Raw genomic sequence first — 26,799 nt, 5'->3', positions numbered from 1 at the left:
TGCAACCCAAATGGTCTCTTAGTGCAGTTAGCCAAACATCAAAATCTTAAGGATTATTCTTTAATGAAACAAGCCAACTTTGTATATGGGTCAATGACGTGATGGGTCATTTTTTTTGTCCAAAGGCCTAAATAATAATAAAAAACAAAGATATGACATCCAAAGTATGTAAGGTAGTACAACTAGATTTCTTTTATTGAATCCAAAAGGTTTTAATTATATTTTTTTATATATATATAAAGGTATTTTAAAGATTTTGACGCGTCAAGAGGTCATTCTGTCTAACCGTCCAAAGACCAATACAGCCGTTTCATTTGTGATTAATATATATAAAAATGTAATAAATGTATATATTTTTTATTCTGCCATGATTTTATAACATCATATATCAACATAGTGCAAAATGGTATTAAAATTATGTGTAGAAGTCGTTGCTTTGTTATGAGAAAGAATGTCCAGAAAAATTAATTTTATTAATGTCATTCAGTGTAACCAATATAAAGGGACCATTTTGGATCAAGTCATGCGATCAATATCATGTGACAGGATGTGACATCATTCATACACCTGCACATGACCACATGGTCGTGAAGCAAAGTAACTAACGCTCTCTTAACTATTTAAAAAATGTTTTCACTTGCTCATACGCATGTCCCGAAACATCAGGTCATTCGGTACAACCGCTATAAAACATGGAAAATGTTGTAATATTTTAAAAACCTGTCTTAAATATAAAATGTTTGATTGTCCTTTTGCTAGATAGCTAGCAAGCTAACTAACTAGCTAGCTAGATATCAGTCTGTTAGCAATAAAACAAATATTGTCATTTGGTATGTAATTCGGAAAAAATGGTGGCAAATTTTGTCCATCTTGTAAAAACAGAAATAAAAGCAGTGTTAATTGATTATAAAAACCACATAATCTCTTTCTTATAACGTAATAAAACTTCAAAATTAATTATATATCCATTATGTTATTTTTTTACACTTTTAAAAACCTTATTCGTCAATGACCAATATATAAATCTATTTCATGCCCACATGACTTCTGTAAATTAACAGTTAATGCACTAGTATATGTAGAGTACTTTTTAAAGGGTTAGTTCACCCAAAAAATGAAATTCTGTCATTAATTACTCACCCTCATGTTGTTCCAAACCCGTAAGACTTTCGGTTATCTTCGAAACACAAATAAAGATCTTTTTAACAAAATCTGAAAGATTTCTGTCCCTGTTATTTTATAGCTCTTATACTTGAAAGTCTAAAATCTCCAAAAAACAAAAACAAATTAATGGTATTTATTGAATTAAAATAGCTATGGTATCATATATTTGGCATCTTTAGCTTAAACCAGTCATAATTTCCAAAACATTAACATTTTACCTTAACCGTGGTAAAATCACTGTAACTTGGCACAGAAAACCTTTCTTATGATGTTTATAATCATGAAATTTGGCATTCAACTGATGTGCATTTTTTGGAAGGCAAAATCTCAAAGCTAATTTATGAGCTAAAAATAGTAAATGCTGATTGTGCTGTTATGCTTTAAATGAGCATGCATTAAAGAACATAAATGTGACATGTATGTCCAACTGAAAACTAACCTGCTGATGTTGCTTAACTGGTACAGTGTAATTGGGGAGGGGGCGTGTGCTTACCCTCAGCAGGGGCGGAGATTAAAGGGCCAGGTTCCTCTGGAAACGAGCAGGCAGCCAATTGGAGGACAGCAAAAATCCGTAAGAAGCAGGGGGTCAGGGTCGCCATGGCAGAGACACACCAAAGCTGTGAATGCAGGAGAAGAGAAATGATGTTAAATTATAAAAATGGTGAAAAGACACACATTGCTATAGTGAGTTGCTGTTCACTATCTATATAAGCAGCACCCTTCTAGCGCAGCATCCTAACAGACATGAAACCTCATAAATGACTGATCTGAAATGCTATTTATCTTCAGCAACACAGAGTTACACAAATAGTGAAAGCATGGGAGAATTGATTAAGACTCACAGTTGATTCCAATATAGTCTGATGTCAGCTTGTTGCTAAGCTAATGGGTTAACAATGAAATAAGCACAATATTAGTAATATTACACACAAATATTGCATTCAGTTCAGCTATTTAAATTGGATGGATATATCCATCAATAGTTTCAGTATTGAACAGAAATATACACTTTTGGCTAACTGGGCCATGCTATCTAGCCAAACACTCTCTTTTCCCCAAAACAAGTTAACAATTTTTCAGTCTACTGTTCGGAACAACCTCCATATCAGACACGCCTAAAAAGTAGCCTAGGTAGTAGGGTGTGCGATATATATATTATCTATGATAATATTGTAATTGCTGTTTTAACAATGTGCAATCTGAAATTATCGAGTATGTCCCTCACTTTACAAAAACCAAACAAAAACACGCTTTGAAACTGCATAGATGTAGCCTTTTCGGTTTAGGTTAGACTACAGTGCATGAGCATTTACAGTGCATGCTCTCACTGAGTGACTTACTCTATTAAAATGAAGTAAAATGCCCCTGCATGAGTATTTGTCTTTTGAGGCTATAATAATATTATATGATATAGTTAAGCAATCACACAAAGAGTGCCATTTTTTCCCCAAATATTAGCATGATTGCAGTTTAATAAACAATTAAGTGACTTACATTTTAGACACAATATTGCCTGTTTTGCTCTATTTTACCAACAAAAATAGTTCCAAACAACGCCACGGCAGAACTGTTATGAGTCTGTTTTGAGCGGTGTTTCATTACTGAATGAATCAGTCCATTTGAACTAATCGCTTGAATTAATGGATTAGCTCACTTTAAAATGAAAATTACCCCAAGCTTTACTCACCCTCAAGCCATCCTAGGTGTATATGACTTTTTTCTTACTGATGAACACAATCAGAGTTATATTAATAATTATCCTGACGCATCCAAGCTTTATAATGGAAGTGAACAGGGGTCACGAGTATGAAGCTGAAGAAAGTGCATCCATCCATCATAAACGTACTCCACACGAGCCCGGTCAGTTAAGTTTTTTTCACAAGTTGAATACGAAAGGTGTAGGACATAGTGTTTTGAACTGTGAGAGGCATTACAATTTCTTCCTAAGTTCAATACAGAAGGTGGTCTGGCAGAAGCTACATATTTTACTTTATAACTTGGTATTGGGTATTGGGTAACTATGGATATTTTTCTTACACAAATGCATCGCTTTGCTTCAGAAGGCCATAGATGGATGTGGATGGAAGCACTTTCTTCAGCTTTATACTCATTGATCCCGTTCTCTGCCATTATAAAGCTTGGATGCATCAGGATATTTATTAATATAACTCCAATTGTGTTCATCAGAAAGATACACTTAGGATGATTTGAGTTGAGGGTGAGTAAAGCTTGGGTAATTTTCATTTTAAAGTGAACTAATCCTTTAATGACTCAATGATTTGCTCATTAACAGTGACTTGCTGCCACCTACTGGCGGTTTTAGTTTCTTATTTAAAATATCTTTTCAATTTTAAAATAATTTTATTTATCATCAATGTTTTATTTTTAAAACATCAAAACATTATTTATGCATTTGTAACTGCAGGTTAAATGCATTTATGTCCCCTCTGAGCTGCATTAAACAGTCTATGTAAATATATTTAAATGCCTCTTCAGATGCAGCTTCTGTTTCCTCTGCATTGCAAAGACAAATTTTGTTGATACTGATTTCATTCGATTTGTAATTATTTGTAATAATTTGACAAATAGTAGATTTTGAACAACGCTTTTGGACATTGCTGATATTTGAAATCAACCCAAACAAACCCACCCCTCTCTTCATTGCTCCGCCTCCAAAACTCACCCTTCAATCCTAACCACCCTGCTCCGAGTCGGTCTCGAACCCCAGTCCGATCAATGCTGACAGGCGAGGCGAGTGCACTGACAATTAGGCTAAACACCACATTCTCTAGCGGTCATCAGTGAGCAGTGGTTTACCTGCACAACTCTCACTATCTGGCCTCTGTTACACATGCAATGCGAAAGTGTATGTCTGTTTACCACAACTGATGCACAACAAAATGCTTCACGAAAAATAAAGAGCAGATGATAAACGAACGACAAGGAAGCACAAAAAATGAACATACAGTTCACAAGAGTCTAAATACAAACAAGAGTTTGTTGTTAATCGCCAACAGCACAGCAGCTCCAGACAATCATGATACTCAAACCCAGTGTTACTCACATGTGAAGTGTAATCAAAGCAGCCTCTGCGTCTGTTTTCAGGCCTTCCCGCTTAGCTCTCTCCAGCGCTGGAAAGCTTTTTTAATATTAACGTGGGTCCTAAAGATCTTGCCCAGTCATAACCCTTCATTCCAGTAATATTCTTTTGAGCTCTTTTGTATGTGTCTCATCTATCTTTCTGCAGTTTTTTTTTTAAATCTCCCTATTGCTCCTTCTGTCTCTTCGACCGTTATAGACACGCCCCCTTATGCTGATTGGTTACACGTTTGTTGTTGGTGTCGGCTGACTAACTTCCAGTGTTTTTCAAAATCTACTTACCACATCTTTAATTAGGTAAGAAAAAATTGCCCTTATAAAGGTAAAAATGTATTGAAACGATCATTTCTGTCACTGCTGTGAACTGACCACAGCAGTTCTAAACCTGCCAAGGTACCAGCACAATAACAGACTCAGCAAACTAATGTCTGATCATCGTTATAATCCCAGAAAATATTGAGATTTTTTTTTTCAATATCGCACACCCCTACTAGGTAGGCAGCACATCAGATTTTGGAGCTAATGATATAACAACAAACAAACAGTCTCTGAAAAGATACAGGTAAAAATGATTGCAAAGGAGTATCAAACATCCTGAGTGTTAGGCATGCTTTGTGCCCTCAATTATACTTCATATCATTATATTCTGAAATGAAACAAAATGCACAGACGACTCCACATGAGTGTGAGGCAAAACAGTAGCCTTTTGTCATTTATTTGGGCACTTTATGGAGAACAGACTACTTACAAAAGCCACAATACCTGTCTGTAAAGCAAAACAGACTTGCACGATTTTATCGGGTGTTAGGAAACCGTCTGTCTACGAGTGAGTGTAAATGGGGCATAAAAGTGTTTAACAAAAGCTTTCATCTCTGACAATCAGTTCTTCCTTCGGACAGAAACCAGATGAGAGTCTTGAGGGCTTCGCTTTCACGGACAACCCTCAATTACCGTACCGTCCCGAGACCACACACACACTAACTCAAAGACACACACCACAATTCATCTTCAGCACCTTTCTCATTGAGTCTGTGGAGGAAGGAGTGGCCAGTGGCTTTTAGAACGATGCCACCATCTGCTCTTTTCTTTTCCACACTCCTTTTTCATCTGTCCTTTTCTTTATTTCACAGCATGATTGCGGTAATTGGGTAATTTATGAGCGCATGTCAAACCTCCCCACTGCAGTATATTACTGACACAAACACACATGCAACAGGGTGAACCATGGTCAAGCAACATATATCACATTATTTGAACAGTCTCGCAGAACCAGACTTTTGACTATCAGTATAAAGCAAATATAGTTTGTTTTATTTTTACATGCTGTGTAGGAGCGGGTAAAAAGACAGAAGAGATAACTCAGTGTTTGGTCAGTTTAAAAATCAAGAGGGAATGCTGAAGAAATCAGTGGAAAATGTGTTTAGAATGTTTGGGTTGGTAAAATATTTTAATGTTTTTGAAAGAAGTCTAAACCTAAGCAAGGCTTCATTTATTTGATCAAAAATACAGTAAAAATAGTAATAATGTGAAATGTTATTGCGATTTAAAATAAGTGTTTTCTATATTAATATCTTTTAAAAAATATTATTTATTTCTGTGATGCAAAGCTGAATTTTCAGCATCATTACTCCAGTCTTCAGTGTTACATGATCCTTCTGAAATTTGCTGCTCAAGAAACATTTATTATTATTATCAATGTTGTGCTGCTTAATATTTTTGTGAAAAACCATGATAGATTTTTTTCCCCAGGATTCTTTGATGAATGGAAAGTTCAAAAGAACCGCATTTCTTTGAAATAGAAATCTTTTGTAACAATATAAATGTATTTTCTGTCATTTTTTATCAGTTTAATGCATCCTTGCTGAATATTAATTTAATTATTAAAAATAATAATTTCAACAACATACATAAAAAAGCCATCCAAAAGAAAAAAAGAGCTTGAAGTTTTGAGTAATAATTGTATAAAAAATATTACTCATGCCATTAAATGTATAGTCTGAAAGATAATTTCCAAAAAATGATCAATTTCATCATTAAAACCTAAAAAAAAATGTTAAGTCAGTACACCATGGCTCCAAAAATAAAAAAATTTGGCACCAAAAATACAGAAAATTTTTGACATTTATTGGCGCCAACTCAATGAGTCTGTCAATGAATTTCTATATTTTTTGGTGCCAAATTTCTATATTTTTGGAGCCGTGGCGTGCCGACTTCATATATATTTTTTTCTGTTTTAAGTTATTTTTGACCGAGCACCCACTGTGAGCAATCTGGCATATGCATGCTTTTGTTTTGTGTTTGCATCATTAAAGCCAAAAAATCTGCTCAGGAGCATTTTAATGTCAGCGACGGTGAGGATTTGTTTAAGACCTCTCTCAATTATCCCTTCTTCAACTTTCAACAGGCCTCCAACAATATACATATTACCAGTTAAATGAGATGAAACAATGAGTAATGTAATTAAGACATCCCTCAGGATGATATAAATGAAAGAGATCTGAAAGAACTTTAGATGCCTTTGGTGAACAGCTTCCAAATTAATAGCAGCATTTTGAGGGTTTAAATTCATAAGGCAGAATGAATCTCAATGGCATTAGAGAGAGAATGAGCGACTCTATTAGTCCATTAGCACACAGACACAGTGTTTATCCACCGCACACATAAAACAAAGAACATTGTCAAACACATTACTTTAAAGAGGCCACATCCTACACGGTTTTATGTACAGCGATGCTGCAAAGACAAACTTCACAATTACTGCTGCACAAACTTGAGGTTAGGGATTTGAACAAATCACCAACCCTAGGTAGCCTATTAAACTTCAGTCTGTAACTCATCCTGTATTGTTTGTGCTACAGTCATGAATGATACCTCAAATCATGCAACTTGGTGAAGAGATGTGCGCTATTACTTTTCTAAGCGATCAGACTTAAGCAACCACATAGCAACGCACTAAAAACCACCCACATCACACTTGCATTATGGTAGCATGTTTTGAACAGGCAACTACTGAAATGTTTTTTGTAAAAAAAAATAATTTTTTAAAAAGATTTCTGAAAGAGCTACAAGTGCATATAATGGCACTTTTACAAGATGTAAAATAAGTCTCTGATGTCCCCAGAGTGTGTATGTGAAGTTTTAGCTCAAAATACCCTACAGATCTTTTTTTATAACATGTTAAATTTGTTACTTTTTGAGGGTGAGCAAAAACGCTCCGTTTTTGAGTGTGTCCCTTTAAATGCAAATGAGCTTCTGTTCTCAAGAAGAGGGCGGAGTTTCAGGAGCTCCTGTTAGCACATAGTACTGCTGATTACCTCACGCAGACTCAGAAACTGTGCACCCTTTATGTTAAAACCAGAGTCGGACAATGATGGAGAGACTCAAGAAGAAGTAACAACATGTAGAATGCAACGGGACGTTTCTGAATGGTTAGTTGATGAATTTATGTAGCTGGTGTGGAGTTAACTATCTTAAAGTCATTAATTAGCATATTCTGTTATGACAATCTATAAATTGCTCATGTGAGAACTGTTGTAAGATGCCTACAGAGCTAGAGAATATATGCTGCATGAAAACAGAACAGGTATAGTTTAGTTTAATTACGGTTATAACTTGTCATTTTGTCCTCTTGCTTTTATGACATGCTATTGCATTTGTGTTCTGTAATGCAATAACATGGCCTCACCCTTATTGTGTGTTCTCGGGGGCAGGGTTTATGTAAATTTTAGGGTTAGTGATGTCACCAACACGGGAAGAAGCTTGTTGTATTCCTTACCAGCCTTTTTTTGTAGTCCTTAAACAGCGATTTCTTTAAAAAAAAAAATATCTTGCTTTCCTTTGAACTTTGAGCATCATAAATTTGCAGATGTTGTTTGTACTCAAACAGTAACATTACACACTAACTAAAGTTAAAAAAATGAAATCATAATCAACCACTCCTTTAATTTCAGTAAATGGTCTGACTGGACTGAGCTTAATTTATTTGATACAAAAATACAGTAAAAACAGTAATATTTTGAAATATTATTACTATTTAAAATAATTTATTTCTATTTTAATAATATATTTCTAAATGTACTTTATTCCTGTGATGCAAAGCTGATTTTTTAGCATAATTTTCAGTCCTCAGTGTCACATCATTCTAATATGTTGATTTGCTGCTCAAGAAATATTTCTGATTATTATCAATGTTGAAAACAGCTGTTCTGCCTAATATTTTTTATATAAATTGTGATTTTTTTCAGTACTCTTTAATGAATAGCAGTTCAAAGGAGCAGCATTTATTTGAAATAGAAATCTTTTCTAACATTAATGATCAATTTAATGCATCCTTACTGAATAAAAGTATACTTTCTTTGAAAGAAAATCCTACTTTAAAAGAGCCAGGAAAATCAGTTTTTTCCATGTTATGACCCCTTAAAGTTAAAAAAAACAAATTTGTATTCAACAAAATAGTGTGTGTGTGTGTGTGTGTGTGTGTGTGTTTACAAGCGGTTTATAAGGGGCACTAAAAGGACAAAAGGACTGGTGGCACACAGAGCTACTAAATGCTTCCCTATATCTCCCAAAGAAACCATTCATTGTCTAAAGCCTTCAAAACTGCTGTCTCTCCCTCCATCTCTCTCTAATCTCCCCTCCCCGTCCCACTTCAGACTGAACCCCTGTGCCCACAGGATAGGTCAGAGGTCAGGATAGGTATCCTCCCATCGGGTCTTGCCGCAGAGAACACGTCTCTAGTACAGAATGCGTCTGTAATTTAGTTTAAGGAGGTCGTGACCGAGCCACAGACACATTAAGTTTTGTGATAGCTCTAAATGAAACCTAATAGGCAGTGATACCACCTCAATTGTTCCTTATTAATGGAACTCACACACACACACCTCACAAACTCTCTCACTTCCTTCCTCTCTCACACACTCAGTAACAAGGCCTGAATAACACAGGAACGGTCCAAGTCTTTGTTGGCAGGCTGACGGCACTAACAGCCATTAAAATGAAATGCTTTAAACAGCGGTCAAATACACAGTGGTTGGAAATCCCTCTCAGATGCACGTCCAAAGCAAATGAAGTGTGCAACATTTACGGAAAATAATGACTGGAATGTCATTGAGGCCAAGCTTACCTATTGTCCACTACTCTGAGAAACTTCTAACCCAAGTGTTCAAGTGTTCCTATGTATGTGTGGAAAACGTTTTTTTTTTTTTTTTACTTTCTAATCATTAAAGAATCCTTAAAAAAATGTATCACGGTTTTCACAAAAATATTAAGCAGCACAACTGTTTTCAACATTGATAATAATAAGAAATGTGTCTTGAGCAGCAAATCAATCAATCAATCAATCAATCAAACAATCAATCAAGTTTATTTCAGGAATACATGGCCTCTTGGCCCATAGTTCCACAGAATCACAACAGATACTCTTTTCTTCATTCCATGATATATATACAATGCCAATCTCCATGCATACTCAGAATTACAAACATGTGACATATCAGTACAAACATCACTAACAAGAGCAAGATCACCCAAATATTTCTTACGCAGTTCCTCATGCAAAGAACAATCATACAGGAAATGTTTCTCATTTTCTATCACAGAAGAATTCAAAGTTAACTTACAATAATTGCAGATTCTCTCTGCTACTGGTGTGTTACTCCATCTGCCTGTTTATATAGCTAAATAGAGCAGCAAATCAGCATATTAGAATGATTTTTGAAGGATCATGTGACACTGAAGACTGGAGTAATGATGCTGAAAATTCAGCTTTACTGTCACAAGAATAAATTACATTTTAAAATATATTCTTATAAAAAACAGTTATTTTGAATTGTAATAGGGTCACTCCATGACAAATCAACCAAATTTCAGAAAGGGAAACAAGATACATTTCTAGTTTGAACATTATTTATGCTTCAGACATTCCTCTTTAAATGCAATAAGTATCAGCTGTGTGCAAAGTGAACCACATTTGGTTTTTCGATCACTGAAAATTGATAAAATTCAACAATTTGAAAATGGAGCTGCATTGAGATCCCCATATCTATGGGACTGAAGTATATAGGGCCTTGAAAATAAAGATTTCAAAAAGAAAGTTTATTAAGAATGAGAATCTAGAATGATATTAAGATATCTTTAATACTTTTAGAGTTACAGGCATGCAAACTTTGGAAAATAAATATTTATGGCACTCAGACAGATATGTTCTATGCAACTGAGTTAATAGAAAAACACGAGATACATTTCTAGTTTCAACATTATTTGTTGTTCAGATATTCCTCTTTGAAAGAAGTAACAGCTGTATGCAAAGTGACCCACATTTGGTTTTTGACCACTGAAAATGTTTACTCATTGAACCGCATTAAGATCTCCATATCTCTGGGATTGAACAATTAAGGGCTTTTAAAATGAAGATACCAAAAGAAATGTTTGTTAAGAACCAGAATCTAAAAGGATATTAAGATATATTTAATACTTCTTGAGTTACAGGCATGTCAACCTGAGGCAGAAAACACAAGAAGTGCTTTTTAAGATTTTTGAACTCTCACCGTTGGCATATAATGAAACAAAGATTTCTAAAGTCAACAGATTTTACTAACAGACATACCAATCTCTGTGTAAAAATAAAATAATGCTGCTGCCATCTTTCTGAAGTCATTTTTACACCCCTGTAAATTGGCTCCAAATCTCAGGTGAAAATTGTCATTTTGTCCCCCCTCTAAAAAATAATGGAGTAAATATTTATTTACTCAGTAAATATATATCGGTGACATTTAATATTTTGGCTTTCATCACTTTTTATGTTTGTCTTTCTACAGAAAAAATATTAACAAAATCAAAAATTTGAGCCGGGGACCTCTGTTGACAATGATGACCCAATAATATTTCACAATATTAAAATTTTTACTGAGTTTTTGAGCAAAAATGCTTTGCCATTTGACTGTAATATTGTTGAAAACATACTAATTTTTTAGGATTCATGCATTTAATTAATTTTAATTCAGTTTTTAATTAATTCAATTAGATGGAAATTTGTTATACAATTGCATACATGTAAATCTAAAAAACAGCAAAAAATCTTTGCAAACAGACACATATGAGACAGTAATGCCCTACTCCCTTTGCTCTCATGAAGTACACTTTAGAGTGTAGAGCGTTCCAAATCAGTCATTTTTGAGGTTCTTTTTCACTTAGGATGCTGGACAGAAGACAGCAGCCTATGTAGGCAGTGTAGCAGTTTGTTTGGAACTGAGCCATAAAAAATCTCTCACCATACTACTGTTATTTTGTGTCCTACACATGATAACATCCGAAGATAACCTAGAAGAGCCATTTTAGGGGTGTATAGATAAACATTGCTGTGACCGGGCTGTCCAAACAGTTCAGCAACATTAGCGTACGCACTCAAGATCACCAGATTAATCTGATGTATTGGACCACTTTATCTCAGGACTAAGCTAAAACCAAATAAACACCTGAAAATATAATTGATTCTTTTATCAATGCCCTTTTTTATAATTACAATGACCTCCTTCTAGTCGTTTGCATAGCGTAGCAAAAGTCTGAAGTCTTCCAAAACACGTCTCGCAGGTCAAAAAGTCGAACCTCAACATTTGTCAGACAAATAAAACAAACCACGGCGACTGGCACACTGACGCCCTGCTGTCCGCAAACAATCCGGAGAGTGTCGGGTGGCATTCAAACACAAACCAGGAGACCTCGATATTTTCCTATCGCATCCCTTGAGGCTTGCTTTCGGGCCTCCATAAATACACACAGGATGTCATATCTCAGCAGGGTCTGTGCTATCTCTCGGCGAGCATCCAGCCTCTCTGCCGGTGACCTCTTTACATGGTCTGTGGTAGGTGAAGTTTAATGCTATGGAAACAACCACAGCTCTGTGTTTGATGGAGGAGGAGAGGAGAGAGAAATAGAGGTCGGGCAACGTTCTTGTTATTTTAATGAAGGAATAATAATAGGAGTGAGATAACCTGGTGAGATATCACAGATGAGGAGGAAAAGGGCAAGAATACATACTGTACCGCACAATGCTGCTGCTTTGTCCTGTTCCCATTTTATACTCTCTAATGGGGCAGTTATAGAGGAATCGTATATGATGGATATCATCACTGAGTTCTATATGTTCTGCCCAGTGGAGTATCAGAAGTCTTGAGGACCCTCCGTGAAATATTAAGCAGCACAACTGTTTTCAACATTGATTATAATAAGAAATATTTCTTGAGCTGCAAATCAGCATATTAGAAGGATTTCTGAGGGATCATGTGACACTGAAGACTAGATGAATGATGCTGAAAATTCAGCTTTGATCACAGGAATAAATTACATTTTACTATATATTCACATAGAAAACAGCTATTTTAAATTGTAATAATGTTAAAAAACATTGTTTTACTGTATTCTTTCATCAAATAAATGCAGCCTTGTTGAGCATAAGAGACTTCTTTCAAAAGCATTTAAAAAATCTTAACAACCCTAAACCTTTAAACGGGAGTGTATGTTTCTTACAAACTATAGGTAGAACATTTACTGTACAAATCCTGTTGAATATTAATAGGCCAATATGTTTCCACATATTAACTCTATCCATTTTAAATCTCTATCAATAAAGAAAAGTGACTGAGGGACTCTCACATACACAAAAGCCCTATTCGCACAGGATTAGAATTATCTGGGGAATTCGTGTGATTTCGAAATTACCCCCGACACGCACGGGATAAGCAAAGCCTATTTTTTTTCCCCGAATTTACTGACTTATCTCCCAGATGTGCACTATTTTGGATAGGCTATTGGAAATGTCTTGTTGTTATAGGTCTAGCTGTATGATACATCATAAAGAGAAGAATGTTCCTTACCGCATGTTGCTACATGTCATCCATCTCCAATAAATCAATAAGTCAATAAATCAAAACGGTCAGATAACTAAATAAAAACAATATCAAGAGACAAAAACACTCATTATTAGGAGTGCCCCCTAATAGTCGACTAAACGTTATTTGACGAGAAGAGGTATAGTCGACCAAAATGTTATTAGTCGGTTAGTCGCAGAAAGAAAGAAAAAACTCCACAGGAAGTGGTGAAGTCACACAGTCTGTGAGGGACAGATCGTTAATGGCGGGTCCTTGTGGTAATTGCAGTATGTTGGGCAGGAAATCCATTGACCTCAAATGTGGCTTATTATTTGAAACAGGTACGTAGTAGCAACTTTACATGGCCGCTCACTAACGTTAACCTAGATAAATGCACGCTATTATTAGGCGAGGGTGGAAGCTAAAGTATTTGCGCGCTTACAGCAAGACATGGAGGCACTAGCGCGATCGCTTTCAAATTTTCCTAATAACAACTTAAAATACTCCATAATTTTTGGTCATACAGATAAGAGTAATACATCATTCGAAACTAAAGGATATACTTTCATTTGTGTAAACTCACAATAAAAACAAAACATTGTGCTTTTGTAAAACAAAGAAAACAAACAGGATGCCATTTTCTGTTGTCCCGGTTTCCTTTCCATGAAGTTAGTTGAGCGTGTCACAAAAATTAATCCAAACTCAGCATATAGGCTACTAGCAAGCTCTTGCGTGCCATCTGAACTCGCCAATGGCGAGTCGCCATTCTTGTTTTGGGTTGGTGCATAGATCGTCTCTTCTTCTTCTGCTCTTTTTCTTGTTGTGGCGGTTAGCAATTACCGAGCATGCCCCCTTCTGGTTTGGAGTGTGGATGGCATGCGACAGACTGTATTTGCCATCTGACTGTATGCACTGAACCGTCTTCATCTATTTCTGTAAACTAACAATAGCAACAAAATGTTGTGCTTTTGTAAAATAAAGGAAACAAACAGGATGCGTTTCTTCCACCTCGGTCTCCGTGAACTACAGCGCATCACAAAAATGAACCGAAACTCAGGCTACTTACCTCACTAACATGAGATGCATATCTATAGAAAGCTTGAAATGTATACTTTTAAATGAACCAATACAAAACAAATACTCTCTGTGGAAATGGCGAGTCAGCATCATCAACTTCACAGACCCTGATTTAGGAAACACTCATTTATTAATAAATAATGTCTCCTTGCTATTTTTTGACACATTCATAATCATTACTTTTGCTGGTGCTCATTATCACACTCACACATAGCCTACGCATTAAAACCCAAGTCAAATTATTTTAGTAGTCCACCCAAAAACTACAATTTTGTCATCATTTACTCACCCTCATGACATTTTATCCTTGAAGCACACACACACAAAACTTTTGAAGAATATTCCTGACAAAATATAGCTGAAAATCTTTTCCACGGAAGAATTTAAATCTCATTTACACTTTTTAGGTGTGTCTCTAAATGTGTCTACGGATCCATTATGGGTGTTTAGAAGCAGATTTATTCAGTAATATATTTTCCAATAGGAACCACCAGTGTTCAGAATTTCAAATGGTGTATATGATGTGCTGATTGTGATGAGCACATTAGAATTCTCTCTAACGCAGGTCTGCCACCTCCAGCTGGAGTCCAACGGGACTCACTCAAATTAGAGTCAAATACGGTGAGTCATACAGAATAATACATCGATAAACACAGACGGATGGATGGATGAATAGAGAAAGGAATTGCTGTATATTTGCAGAGAACACTTCACATAAAAATGCCAAAAAACAAAACAATTTAGCATAATGATTTTTGCATGTGTAAACGCCACTCACATTCTCTTCAGAGAATGTACAAATTTTGTTTAGAAATGTATCAATACCACATGTATCAGTGATTTTTTGTCACATAAATACCATGATAATCACTAAGTAACATAACACATAGATTACATCAAAGTACCTTGGTATTAGTATCTGATACTATCACTGTACTGTGGTACTGCCTCAGTAGCTTTAAGTAAAGTAAATGTGTGCATGTGTACATCATTGCTCCTGTTTTCATATAGATAGGCACTAATGAAGCACCTTGTCAAATGAAGGGAAAAAAGCAGCAGCAAACTCATCATTTTTCCTGCCAAACATGTTGTCTCTCTCTCACGTACACATATGCAAATACATTTTCCTCATCAGTATACTCCAAACGTATACAACAACACAGCCTTTCACCTTTAGCTTTAGACTGCTGTAGGAATCCATTAAAACCCTGTAAAGCTGTAACCTTCACACACACACCATCTATCGTTGATTGTCACCTATTTTATGGTTACTCACACGCTAAAAATTTTCTAATTTGTGTCACTCTTGAAAAAGGTCCAAGAAGACAGCTACTTTCTCACATCTGTTATGATTCATAACTCAGTCTTTGTCTAAATTTATATAATGCACGCTCCTCTACATTCAAGAGGACAAGCCGGAGTCTCTATATGGGCTTTAATGTGGCACAGATATGATATATGAAGTCATATTACAGCACAGCTCACAGTCTAAATCACAGTGTCTTATGTAAGCTTCTTTAATATACTTTATGTAATATTGGACTCTGAAAGCACATTGTAATAACTAGCCTGTCATTTTATGTAGTGTATATGTGAGAAGAACACAATAAACTAGAGAATGTTCACAGCATAGCGACTACCGCAAACTTCCTGATAAACACATTATGAAGATTAATCATGACTGCAAATGCACAGACCAGGGGCATACTGTTTTTTGCACTATGTACACACACAAAAAAAACATATTTTTTTTAAACATTTTTTTTAAAATTAGAAATATGCTAGCTAGACTAGCTAGAACAATAGAATGATAGATAGAACAATGTTCGATAGATAGACAGACTGACTGACTGACCGATTGATTGATTGATTGATTGATTGATACATAGACAAATAGACAAGACAGCCAGACAGACAGACGATGACAGATAGATAGATAGATAGATAGATAGATAGATAGATAGATAGATAGATAGATAGATAGATAGATAGATAGATAGACCAGACAGAGAAAACGACAGACAGACAAATAGGTAGATATATCGACAAAACAATAGATAGATAGATAGATAGATAGATAGATAGATAGCTAGATAGACAGATAGACAAAATGACAGACAGACAGACAGACAGAGAGACAGATAGATAGATAGATAGATAGACAGACAGACAGATATATTGACAAAACGACAGACAGACAGACAGACGATAGATAGATAGATAGATAGATAGATAGATAGATAGATAGATAGATAGATAGATCAAATTATGAATTAGAAGAATATCTCCAAAGTGTCAAAAACACAAAGCAGAGACGGATCCTGACCAAGTATAGGCTCAGTGAGCACAGTCTAGCCATCGAGACCTGCAGACACAGAAAGAACTAGTTACCCAGAGAGCAAAGGGTGTGTGTTCACTGTAGGACAGATGAGATCGAGACAGAGATGCACTTCCTCCTTCACTGCCACAAATACATACCTATAAGAGATCTCTACTTAAACAAATTAAAAAACAATAAAGAACTTTACAGCCATGACTGAAGTAGAACAAATAAAAATAATATTAGTAGAGGGACAGACAGCAGCACTGGCTGAGAGATACATGTGGACGTGCCACAGCCTGAGAGACAGCAGGTGAATGTGTGTAATGTGTGTATTGTGTCTGACCTCAGTGTGTTTCCCTACTGTCCACCACAGTGACCCTCAGTATGTGTGTGTGTATATATGTTAAAACACTGGTATAAGACATGTTCTAATTTGTTACACTGTTAATTTAAGTTTAAGTTATGTTATAATATTTGATAGTGTTATAATATTTGATAATATTTTCTTCTATTATACAGATGTTTTTATTTTTTTATTTTTTTATGTATATATGCTTTGGCAATATTGTATTATTTACAGTCATGCCAATAAAGCAATTTTGTATTTGAATTTGAATTATAGATAGCCAAAACGACAGACAGACAGATAGACAGATAGACAGACAGATAGATAGATAGATAGATAGATAGATAGATAGATAGATAGATAGATAGATAGATAGATAGATAGACAGACCAGACAGAGAAAATAACAGACAGATAGATAGATATAACGACAAAACGATAGATAGATAGATAGATAGCCAAAATGACAGACAGACAGACAGACAGATAGATAGATAGATAGATAGATATATCGACAAAACGATAGATAGATATAACGACAAAACGATAGATAGATAAATAGATAGATAGATAGCCAAAATGACAGACAGACAGACAGATAGATAGATAGATAGATAGATATATCGACAAAACGATAGATAGATATAACGACAAAACGATAGATAGCCAAAACGACAGACAGACAGACAGACAGACAGACAGACAGATAGATAGATAGATCGACAAAACGATCGATAGATAGATAGATAGATAGATAGATAGCCAAAACGACAGACAGAAAGACAGACAGACAGACAGACAGACTGATAGATAGATAGATAGATAGATAGATAGATAAAACAACAGACAGACAGAAAGACAGACCGACAGACAGAAAGACAGACAAAACGACAGACAGACAGACAGACAGACAGATAGATAGATAGATAGATAGATAGATAGATAGATAGATAAAACAACAGACAGACAGAAAGACATACCGACAGACAGAAAGACAGACAAAACGACAGACAGACAGACAGACAGACAGACAGACAGACAGATAGATAGATAGATAGATAGATAAAACAGACAGACAAAAAGACAGAAAGACAGACCGACAGACAGAAAGACAGACAGATAGATAGACAAAACGACAGACAGACAGACAGACAGACAGATAGATAGATAGATAGATAGATAGATAGATAGACCAGACAGAGAAAACGACAGACAGACAGACAGACAGACAGACAGATAGATAGATAGATAGATAGCCAAAACGACAGACAGACAGACAGACAGACAGACAGACAGACAGATAGATAGATAGATAGATAGATAGATAAAACAACAGACAGACAGAAAGACAGACAAAACGACAGACAGAAAGACAGACAAAACGACAGACAGATAGATAGATAGATAGATAGATAGATAGATAGATAGGATGAGAAGGTGGCAGTTTCGCTGAGATAATGAAAAAATTCTAGCTTTAAACAACAGTAGGCAGTTTACAGTATCCTAGTATGTACTCAGATACGAATTCAGTTAAAAGACTACATTCTCCATCCTCAGACTGCGTTCTAATTAGACCCCAGACTCTCTCCTTACATGGCTTGCTAAAACACATTGATTGAACTTTCTAATATAATGTTTATTGACTAATCTGTGAAGGTTAGCATTAGCATTAGTGCTAGTCAAGGGCCCCCAGTGATTCGTAGCGAACCACGTTTAGCCTAAAAGAGGTTTTAATCCCTGCGGCGTTCAGCCTTTGATCTAGACTAAATCACTGCACTTCCACCCATCATACTAAGATGCACAATATAACTAATGGAATAAAGAATGAAAGAGATGGGGATTGGGCCAGGAAATACAAGTTTGAAGCAGCTTTAAAGACACTTGTAAGGATTTAGCAATTTCCTGAGAGACACATAGGGTTGGCACATCATTTTAATGGGTTTTCCGAGTCCTCTGTGAGATGGGATGTCATCCATTGCTCCTTCCAGTGCACTAACATCAAGCTTGACCTGTGTTATTATAAATACAGCAATGCAGTTGAATGAAGCACCACCTGAACGCTGCATGTCACTGCAACGCGAGTTTATAGCCCGCTCCGCACAAGGTCCTGCGGGACAGAGAGTAAGGAAATGAATCATGGACATTTTGATAGAGTCAGCTGGTTTCTGAGGGCACAAGGGCACATGCTGATGAATAAGAGAGCGAGAGACACAGGATATCAGTGCTACAGATTTAGATGACACCTAAACCACTTACATTGATTTAACATAGGAGCTGTTGTCACTGTATCTTATGTAAAAACGAAAAGAAAAAGCGGTCTATTTTAAGTCTGATCAATCTCAGTGTTCCACAGCATTATGCAAACAACATGCACTTCATGTACATTGTCTTATATTTCAGGAAAACAAAACAATTATGCAACCTCAATGCGACATGGCACAGGAAATGCAATAGTAATACAACTTAAAACAGTTATAAACATATATAAACATATACCATAGTAAGCATAGCTTCCATCAAAACACCATTGTTTTTACAGTTATTATCATAAATTAATGTCAATGACATTGACAGTTTACGCACAGATATGGAAGTAGGAAACGAAGAGCGGATAACATTTTGGAAGATGTTTGTGCAAAAATTCAAAGAACTCTCCACACCAGCCCCATCAAGAAACCGAACTATTGTAACCGCAGGAAACAGGGTTACACTGGGTTAAAAACTTCAATTTCCCGCTACAGCTGGAGGAGCTGCTCGCAGTGTGTGTGCAGTAATGTGCTCTGCTGTGGAGACGAGGATAATAAACCTGTTTATGGGGCTGTTTTATGAGAGGGATGTTTTATAGTGGGTGGCAACGGCCCTGGGGACAGAAGCTGTCGCTGTTAGCCACTGTTGCTAACTAATGTTTATTAATATTGAACATCGCAAAATGGCTAACGTCATATGAGGTATTTAAAAGCATAAATACAGCTGTCTAGATCGGTGAAAACGTCAAAACATACTGATCTCTGACAATGTTAGTTATTAATTAAGTCAAAAATGAAAAACTTTTCCAGTCTGATGTACAGGTCTAATTTCAAATAAAAATAAGAATAAAATTAACTTTTTGAGGCCAGTGTGTATGTGTGTGTGTGTGTGTGTGTGTGTGTGTGTGTGTGTGTGTGTACACACACACACACACACACACACACACACAGTATATACACCGATCAGGCATAACATTACGACCACCTTCCTAGTATTGTGTTGGTCCCCCTTTTACTGCCAAAACAGCCCTGACCCGTCGAGGCATGGACTCCACTAGACCCCTGAAGGTGTGCTGTGGTATCTGACACCAAGATGTTAGCAGCAGATCCTTTAAGTCCTGTAAGTTGTGAGGTGGAGCCTCCATGGATCGGACTTGTTTGTTCAGCACATCCCACAGATGTTCGATTGGATTGAGATCTGGGGAAATTGGAGGCCAAGTCAACACCTCAAACTCGTTGTTGTGCTCCTCAAACCATTCCTGAACCATTTTTGCTTTGTGGCAGGGTGCATTATCCTGCTGAAAGAGGCCACAGCCACCAGGGAATACCGTTTCTATGAAAGGGTGTATATGATCTGCAACAATGCTTAGGTAGGTTGTACGTGTCAAAGTAAAATCCAGTTGGATGGCAGGACCCAAGGTTTCCTAGCAGAACATTGCCCAAAACATCACACTGCCTCCGCCGGCTTGCCTTCTTCCCATAATGCATCCTGGTGCCATGTGTTCCCTCGACCATCCACGTAATGTAAAAGAAAACAAACTGTGATGCACTGTGTATTCTGACTCCTTTCTATCAGAACCAGCATTAACTTCTTGAGCAATTTGAGCTACAGTAGCTCATCTGTTGGATCGGACCACACGGGCCAGCCTTCGCTCCCCATGTGCATGAGTGAGCCTTGGTCACCCATGACCCTGTCGCTGGTTCACCACTGTTCCTTCCTTGGACCACTTTTGATAGATACTGACCACTGCAGACCGGGAACACCCCACAAGAGCTGCAGTTTTGGAGATGCTCTGACCCAGTCATCTAGCCATCACAATTTGGCCCTTGTCAAACTCACTCAAATCCTTACGCTTGCCCATTTTTCCTGCTTCTAACACATCAACTTTGAGGACAAAATGTTCAGTTTAAACAGCTCATTTGCTCATTTCTGTAGAGACTTCAGAAGGATACCAGCATCAGGAACAAGTGGATGTTTATACTGTTTCCTATGCAACGACGTTAGCCAATCATAACAGTGGCCATTTACTGACAAGCCTTAAAGGACCCGCCCCTTAAAAACGGATCATTTCAGACAGAGGGTCAGAATGAGGGTTGAAAATAGTCATTCCACATATATATTTATTTTGGGGGGCAAAAAACTTTATTAACATCAATATGAACCTCAACGAATATTAAAATAAAAATAAAAAATCCATGTCATGACGTACAGGTAGATGGATGATAGCAAGACAGAATGCAGGTATGTATGTGTATTTCTGTAAGATTTTTTTTTTTATTGCAGAAGTGGAGCAGCTTTAAAAATATACAGCTGTCTTTTGGGTGTTATGGCAACAAGGAACCACTATCTGCTATCACACACAACACAAATTTTCAAAAGGAAGCCTACATCGCAAAGGGAGTGGGCACCATAAAGCAACTCCATTCCTAGCCAAAGGCGAACTAGATGTATAAAGCAATCAGAAAGCAATTTTTGTCTAGACCTCTAATCCCTGCAAATAAAAATTAGCCAATCAATACAGACGGAAACAGCTCATTTTGACAAGCCTTCAATCAAATACATGTTCAGCTTTATTTCTCTTCAACGACAAGAGATTCAATCTTTCTGCGGATCATTACTGTTCTCTCATTATTTTACTTCTTTAGCACATGAAAAGGAATCTGAAAAGCAGGACTGAAATAAAAAATGGAAGCGAAAGAAAGGGAAAATCAGAATTATGCTCAGAATAGCATACTACCATTATACTACATATTACTGTATGCTTCAAATCTTCTTTTTCAAATTTTTACAAGAAAATGTATTTTTGTGTCCAAGCACACTTGGCAATAAAGCTCTTTCTAATTCTGATTCCAATTACACTCTGATTCCAATTTCAGGAAGGATGCATTAAATTGATCAAAAGTGACAATATAGACATTTATAATGTTGCAAAAGCTTTCTATTACAGATAAATGCTGTTCTTTTGAACTATTCATCAAATAATCCTGAAAAAAACAACTGTTTTCAACATTGATAATAATAATAAATGTTTCTTGAGCAGCAAATCAGCATATTAGAATGATTTCTGAAGGATCATGTGACACTGAAGACTGGAGTAATGATGCTGAAAATTCAGATTTAATCACAGGAATAAACTGCATTTTAAAATATATTCAAATAGAAAACAATTATTTTAAATTGTAAAAATATTTTACAATATTACTGTTTTGCTATATTTTGGATCAAATAAATGAAGCCTTGGTGAGCAGAAGAGACTTCTTTTAAAACATTAAAAAAAATTACAGTTCTAATAATTTTAGACACCACTGTATATATATATACACACACACACACACACATAAAAATTAAAAATAACTAAATGTGTAACATAAGAGGTCATTTGACAACAAGCATACTTTTATGCTGTATCCCAAAAGTTACATGAAAATATGTGAATGGAAACCTAGTTAACAATTTTTTGTCTCTAAAATATTACAAAAGACTTTTTATAATTTTTTTTTTTTTTTTTTAAAGTTCCATCTAAATAAATTGATTGCATAATCTAATTTCCCAAAAAGAATATTGTTTAGAATAATGGATTCTAAACAACATAGAAATGCCACAATTTCCATTAAAAATAATGGCTAGTGCAGTGGCTGTGATATACTTAAACTTACCAACATCCATTGCCATGGTTTTTGGAATGACTTATCTTGAGAGGAAAAAAAAAATTACGTTTTAGTCACATAACATCAGTTAATGGAAACACCGTCATTTCGCAACAGTTTTGCGCAAATCTGAAATGGAAACCCAGCTACTGAAACTAAAATAAAACTAAATATACCTGAAAATTAACTTATGCTTTTTTTAAATATTACCTTTCATGCAGTTTGTAATATAGCTGTTTGTGAACATAAAAGGTCTGCAAAGTTTTAAAGTTTTAAAGATCAAAGTGTACAACAAATAAAGCTTTTTGTCTCCTAAAAGATAGAACTGATTCAAAATGAGTCATCAGTAATTCCAGTCTCACTTCCTGTTACATACCTATGTAACAAATTTGCATAATGCCAGCCTATGATCTTCATTGGCTGCCCGCAAACAACGTCTACTTTGACCCGCCCTCAAACACTGTAGTTGTAGCTGAGAATGAAAGAGTTTGTTTCATGTTGTCGACATGTCGAGAAGATTCTGTTTTCAGCGCTGCAAATCCATTTCAAAAGGATGAGGACTTACACTATAATTGATACAGAAAAAACTATGCCATCGTTCGTATCACTGTGTTATCGAGTGCTGAGGAAGCCTCTAGAGCTGAAATTAATAGCCGTTTTGTTTCCAACACACGCTGTAAGCAGTAGACCAATCACAACAGACTGAGCCATCTGACCAATCAGAGCAGAGTAGGCTCTCTGAAAGTGTGGGTTTAGAGAGACTGAATCTTCAATCAAACCATTTTCTTTGAGATATGAGTTGATGTGCAATATATATTATGAGAAAATTAAAGTGTTTTTGACCTTGAATGCATGTAAACCTATTGTAGGAGACCTTCAAAACAAAATTAGGAACCTTTAAAATAGCATAATTGGGGCACTTTAAATTCAAAAAACCAAACTAACAACCATAGTATGAAAACAATGTACTATGAACAACCCTAAAGTTTTGCTGTCTGCTGCACAGATGCACTGGTTATTTTTTCATACTACAGCCAGAGTCTGATTCTAAAGCCAAGACTCTGCATTAGTGCAGCAACATTTGCATTTATGACAGCTTAAAATCTGGAGCAAGCTGTAAATATGCACACGCACATAAAACTCAAATGAATATGAGATATAATAAATAAAAAACGTGATCAGTCAAGATCACATTTAGACGCGCTGATGAAAGGCAATCTATCTTTGGCACGAATGCGGCATCACCATGGAGAACAAGCTTAAAGTTTTGCGTTTGTACTTGTGTTGAACTTGCATATACAGACTTCATGTGCACTGCAGTCTTCAGATCTGTTAGTGTGACAATATGTGCGCACACACACACACACACACACACACACACACAAGCACAAGCTGTCAGTCCCTATTTTAAAAGCTCCCTGTTGATTTTTCCATTTCCTATTTATGTGTCATCAGAAAATGTCGTCGTAAGTGTGATGTTTAAATAATGAGACGGGTTCAGATCTGTGACTTCGTTTAATAATTAATGAGCGGAGGCTAATTACCAGAGCGCAAGCTGAGTGCGAGAGGAAGAACAGGATGGAGTCGCAGACGAGTCTCATTGCATGTTCTCTAGATAAACGCAGTGTGCTGTTAGATGGTGGGAGAGACTTCAAATAAATACCCTTTAATAAACATTACACTGAGAGCACAACTCAACTCACAAGCTGTCCAAGGATGGAAGACTAAACTGTGATCTATCACATGCTAATGCATTTCTCAGGCACTCTCTGTAAGCTAACCCAATTAAAAATCCACTTACAAACACTTTGCTAAAGTTTTTAAACATTTACACAAGCATAAGTGTGCAACCTCAAAGTTTTGCATTTCTAGTTTTTTCAATATTACAATATTTTCCTCTTATTCCAGTATAATATGTATAGAGATGACTAGTAACTAACCGCTATACAAACAACAAGTGGTCTGAGTGGCCCATCATGTCTTTGAGTTTGGGGCAGGTTAACCAATTTTGGAAACAATCATTAGTTGTGTTTGCTATGGCATCACTATTACTATACTTTAAGCAAGTGAAATTTGTTTCCATCCAGCATTTTTTAAGTTGTATCCCCACATTTGCATAAAAACATGTGAATGGAAATCTACCTAATGCTAATAACTTTTTTCTGCAAATGACCGAGAATACAAATGCAAATGGAAAAAGTCCCTTCTGAATTTGATTTATAAATTAATTAGCCATAAAGAAGACTTTTTCCCATCATTTACTGACAAACTGAATTAACAGCTGCCATCAGAAGTGAGCTAAATCTGACTAAAAACTCCCTTTGGGAACATCTGTCTGTCATCTATGATTTAAAAAGATTTTTTTTTAATATAAAATGCTAAAGGTTTTCCTTTAGAACAATGAAACTAAAATAAAAACTATATACCAGAAAACTATAACTCAACTAAAAATTATTAAGTCAGTAAAAAACAAAATTAAAAATGAAATATTCCTTTAAACTAAACTGATGCTAGGAAGAAAAAAAAATGTATCAAATATGCAAAAAATTAAAAACCTAATATTCCAGAAAACAATAACTAAATATTTATAGGAAAGATTAATCGAAAACGCTATCCTATGGTTTCACAGACAATGTTTAAGCCTAGTCCCAGACTAAAATGCATGTTTGAGCTGTTTTAAACTAGAGCAACTTAATATGTCAGAGCCATTGTTTTGTCTCAAAATGCACAACAGCAATGTTTTTTTTAAAGTGTTAGTTCACCCAAAAATGAAAATTAATGTCATTAATTACTCACCCTCATGTCGTTCCACAACAGTAAGACCTTTGTTCATCTTCGGAACACAAATTAAGATATTTTTGATGAAATCCGATGGATCAGTGAGGCTCCATTGCCAGCAAGATCATTTCCTTTTTCATTGCCCAGAAAGGTACTAAAAACATATTTAAAACAGTTCATGTGACTACAGTGGTTCAACCTTAAATGTTATAAAGTGACGAGAATACTTTTTGTGTGCCAAAAAAAAAAAAAACGACTTTATTCAACAATATCTAGTGATAGACGATTTCAAAACACTGCTTAATGAAGCTTCGATGCCATACAAATCTTTTGTTTCGAATCAGTGGTTCGGAGCGCGTATCAAACTACCAAAGTCACGCGAACCATTTTGAAATTTCGAAACACTTATGATGTAACAAAGCCTTGTTTACTGAAATCATGTGATTTTGGCGCTCCGAACCACTGATTCGAAACAAATGATTCATAAAGCTTCGAAGCTTCATGAAGCAGTGTTTTGAAATCGCCCATCACTAGATATTGTTGAATAAAGTCGTTATTTTGGAGTTTGTTTGTTTGTTTGTTTTTTTGGTGCAAAAAAATATTCTCGTCGCTTTATAATATTAAGGTTGAACCACTGTAGTCACATGAACTGTTTTAAATATGTCTTTAGTAGCTTTCTGGGCATTGAAAAATGAAATGATCTTGCTGGCAATGCAGGCCTCACTGAGCCATCGGATTTTATCAAAAATATCTTAATTTGTGTTCTGAAGATGAACGAAGGTCTTACGGGTGTGGAACGACATGAGGGTGAGTAATGACTGAATTTTCATTTTTGGGTGAACTAACCCTTTAAGGCACATTTATAAAAGCTACTTAAATATCCTAATTGTACTAAGGCCTAAGCCCTGTCTGTGAAACCAGGCCAATAAGTTAAAAAACTAAATTAAAACTAAATATTTCTGACAATAATAAGGTTGTGTGTCTTCCAAAGCATTTTTTCCGAGGCTAACGTATTTTTCCAATTGTTTTCAGTGGGAGCACCGCGATTTTAAAACGCCAGGAGCGTAACGAGGGGCTGAGCATCTATTTCACGCTGAAGCTCTGAACGCTTGGCATTTTTTTACCAGTCGCCAAGAGAAGAAGAATGTTCAACTTTGGGTAAAACGCAGCGCTCATCGCTGTCACTTTGTACCCAGCCGTCCAATCACAGTGCAGAAGGGGCGGGACAAATATCACACCAACGAACCGCCACATT

At 36.0% G+C, this 26,799-nt stretch overlaps 1 protein-coding gene across 1 annotated transcript in view; it reads right to left on the bottom strand.

The window, feature by feature from the left end:
- sema6ba (sema domain, transmembrane domain (TM), and cytoplasmic domain, (semaphorin) 6Ba) overlaps positions 1 to 26,799 on the bottom strand; it is a 145,473-nt gene that overhangs the window by 62,021 nt on the left and 56,653 nt on the right. Inside the window, exon 2 of the mRNA XM_051869932.1 lies at positions 1,658 to 1,781. Coding sequence (XP_051725892.1) covers positions 1,658 to 1,763 — 106 coding nt within the window. The 5' untranslated portion in view covers positions 1,764 to 1,781. The remainder of the gene's footprint in view (positions 1 to 1,657; positions 1,782 to 26,799) is intronic.

This window comes from Ctenopharyngodon idella, chromosome 2 (assembly GCF_019924925.1).
Source record: "Ctenopharyngodon idella isolate HZGC_01 chromosome 2, HZGC01, whole genome shotgun sequence".
In the NCBI taxonomy this organism is placed as follows: domain Eukaryota; kingdom Metazoa; phylum Chordata; class Actinopteri; order Cypriniformes; family Xenocyprididae; genus Ctenopharyngodon; species Ctenopharyngodon idella.
The sequence above is the reverse complement of the archived record's forward strand: the minus strand, read 5'-3'. Positions and strand labels throughout refer to the sequence as shown.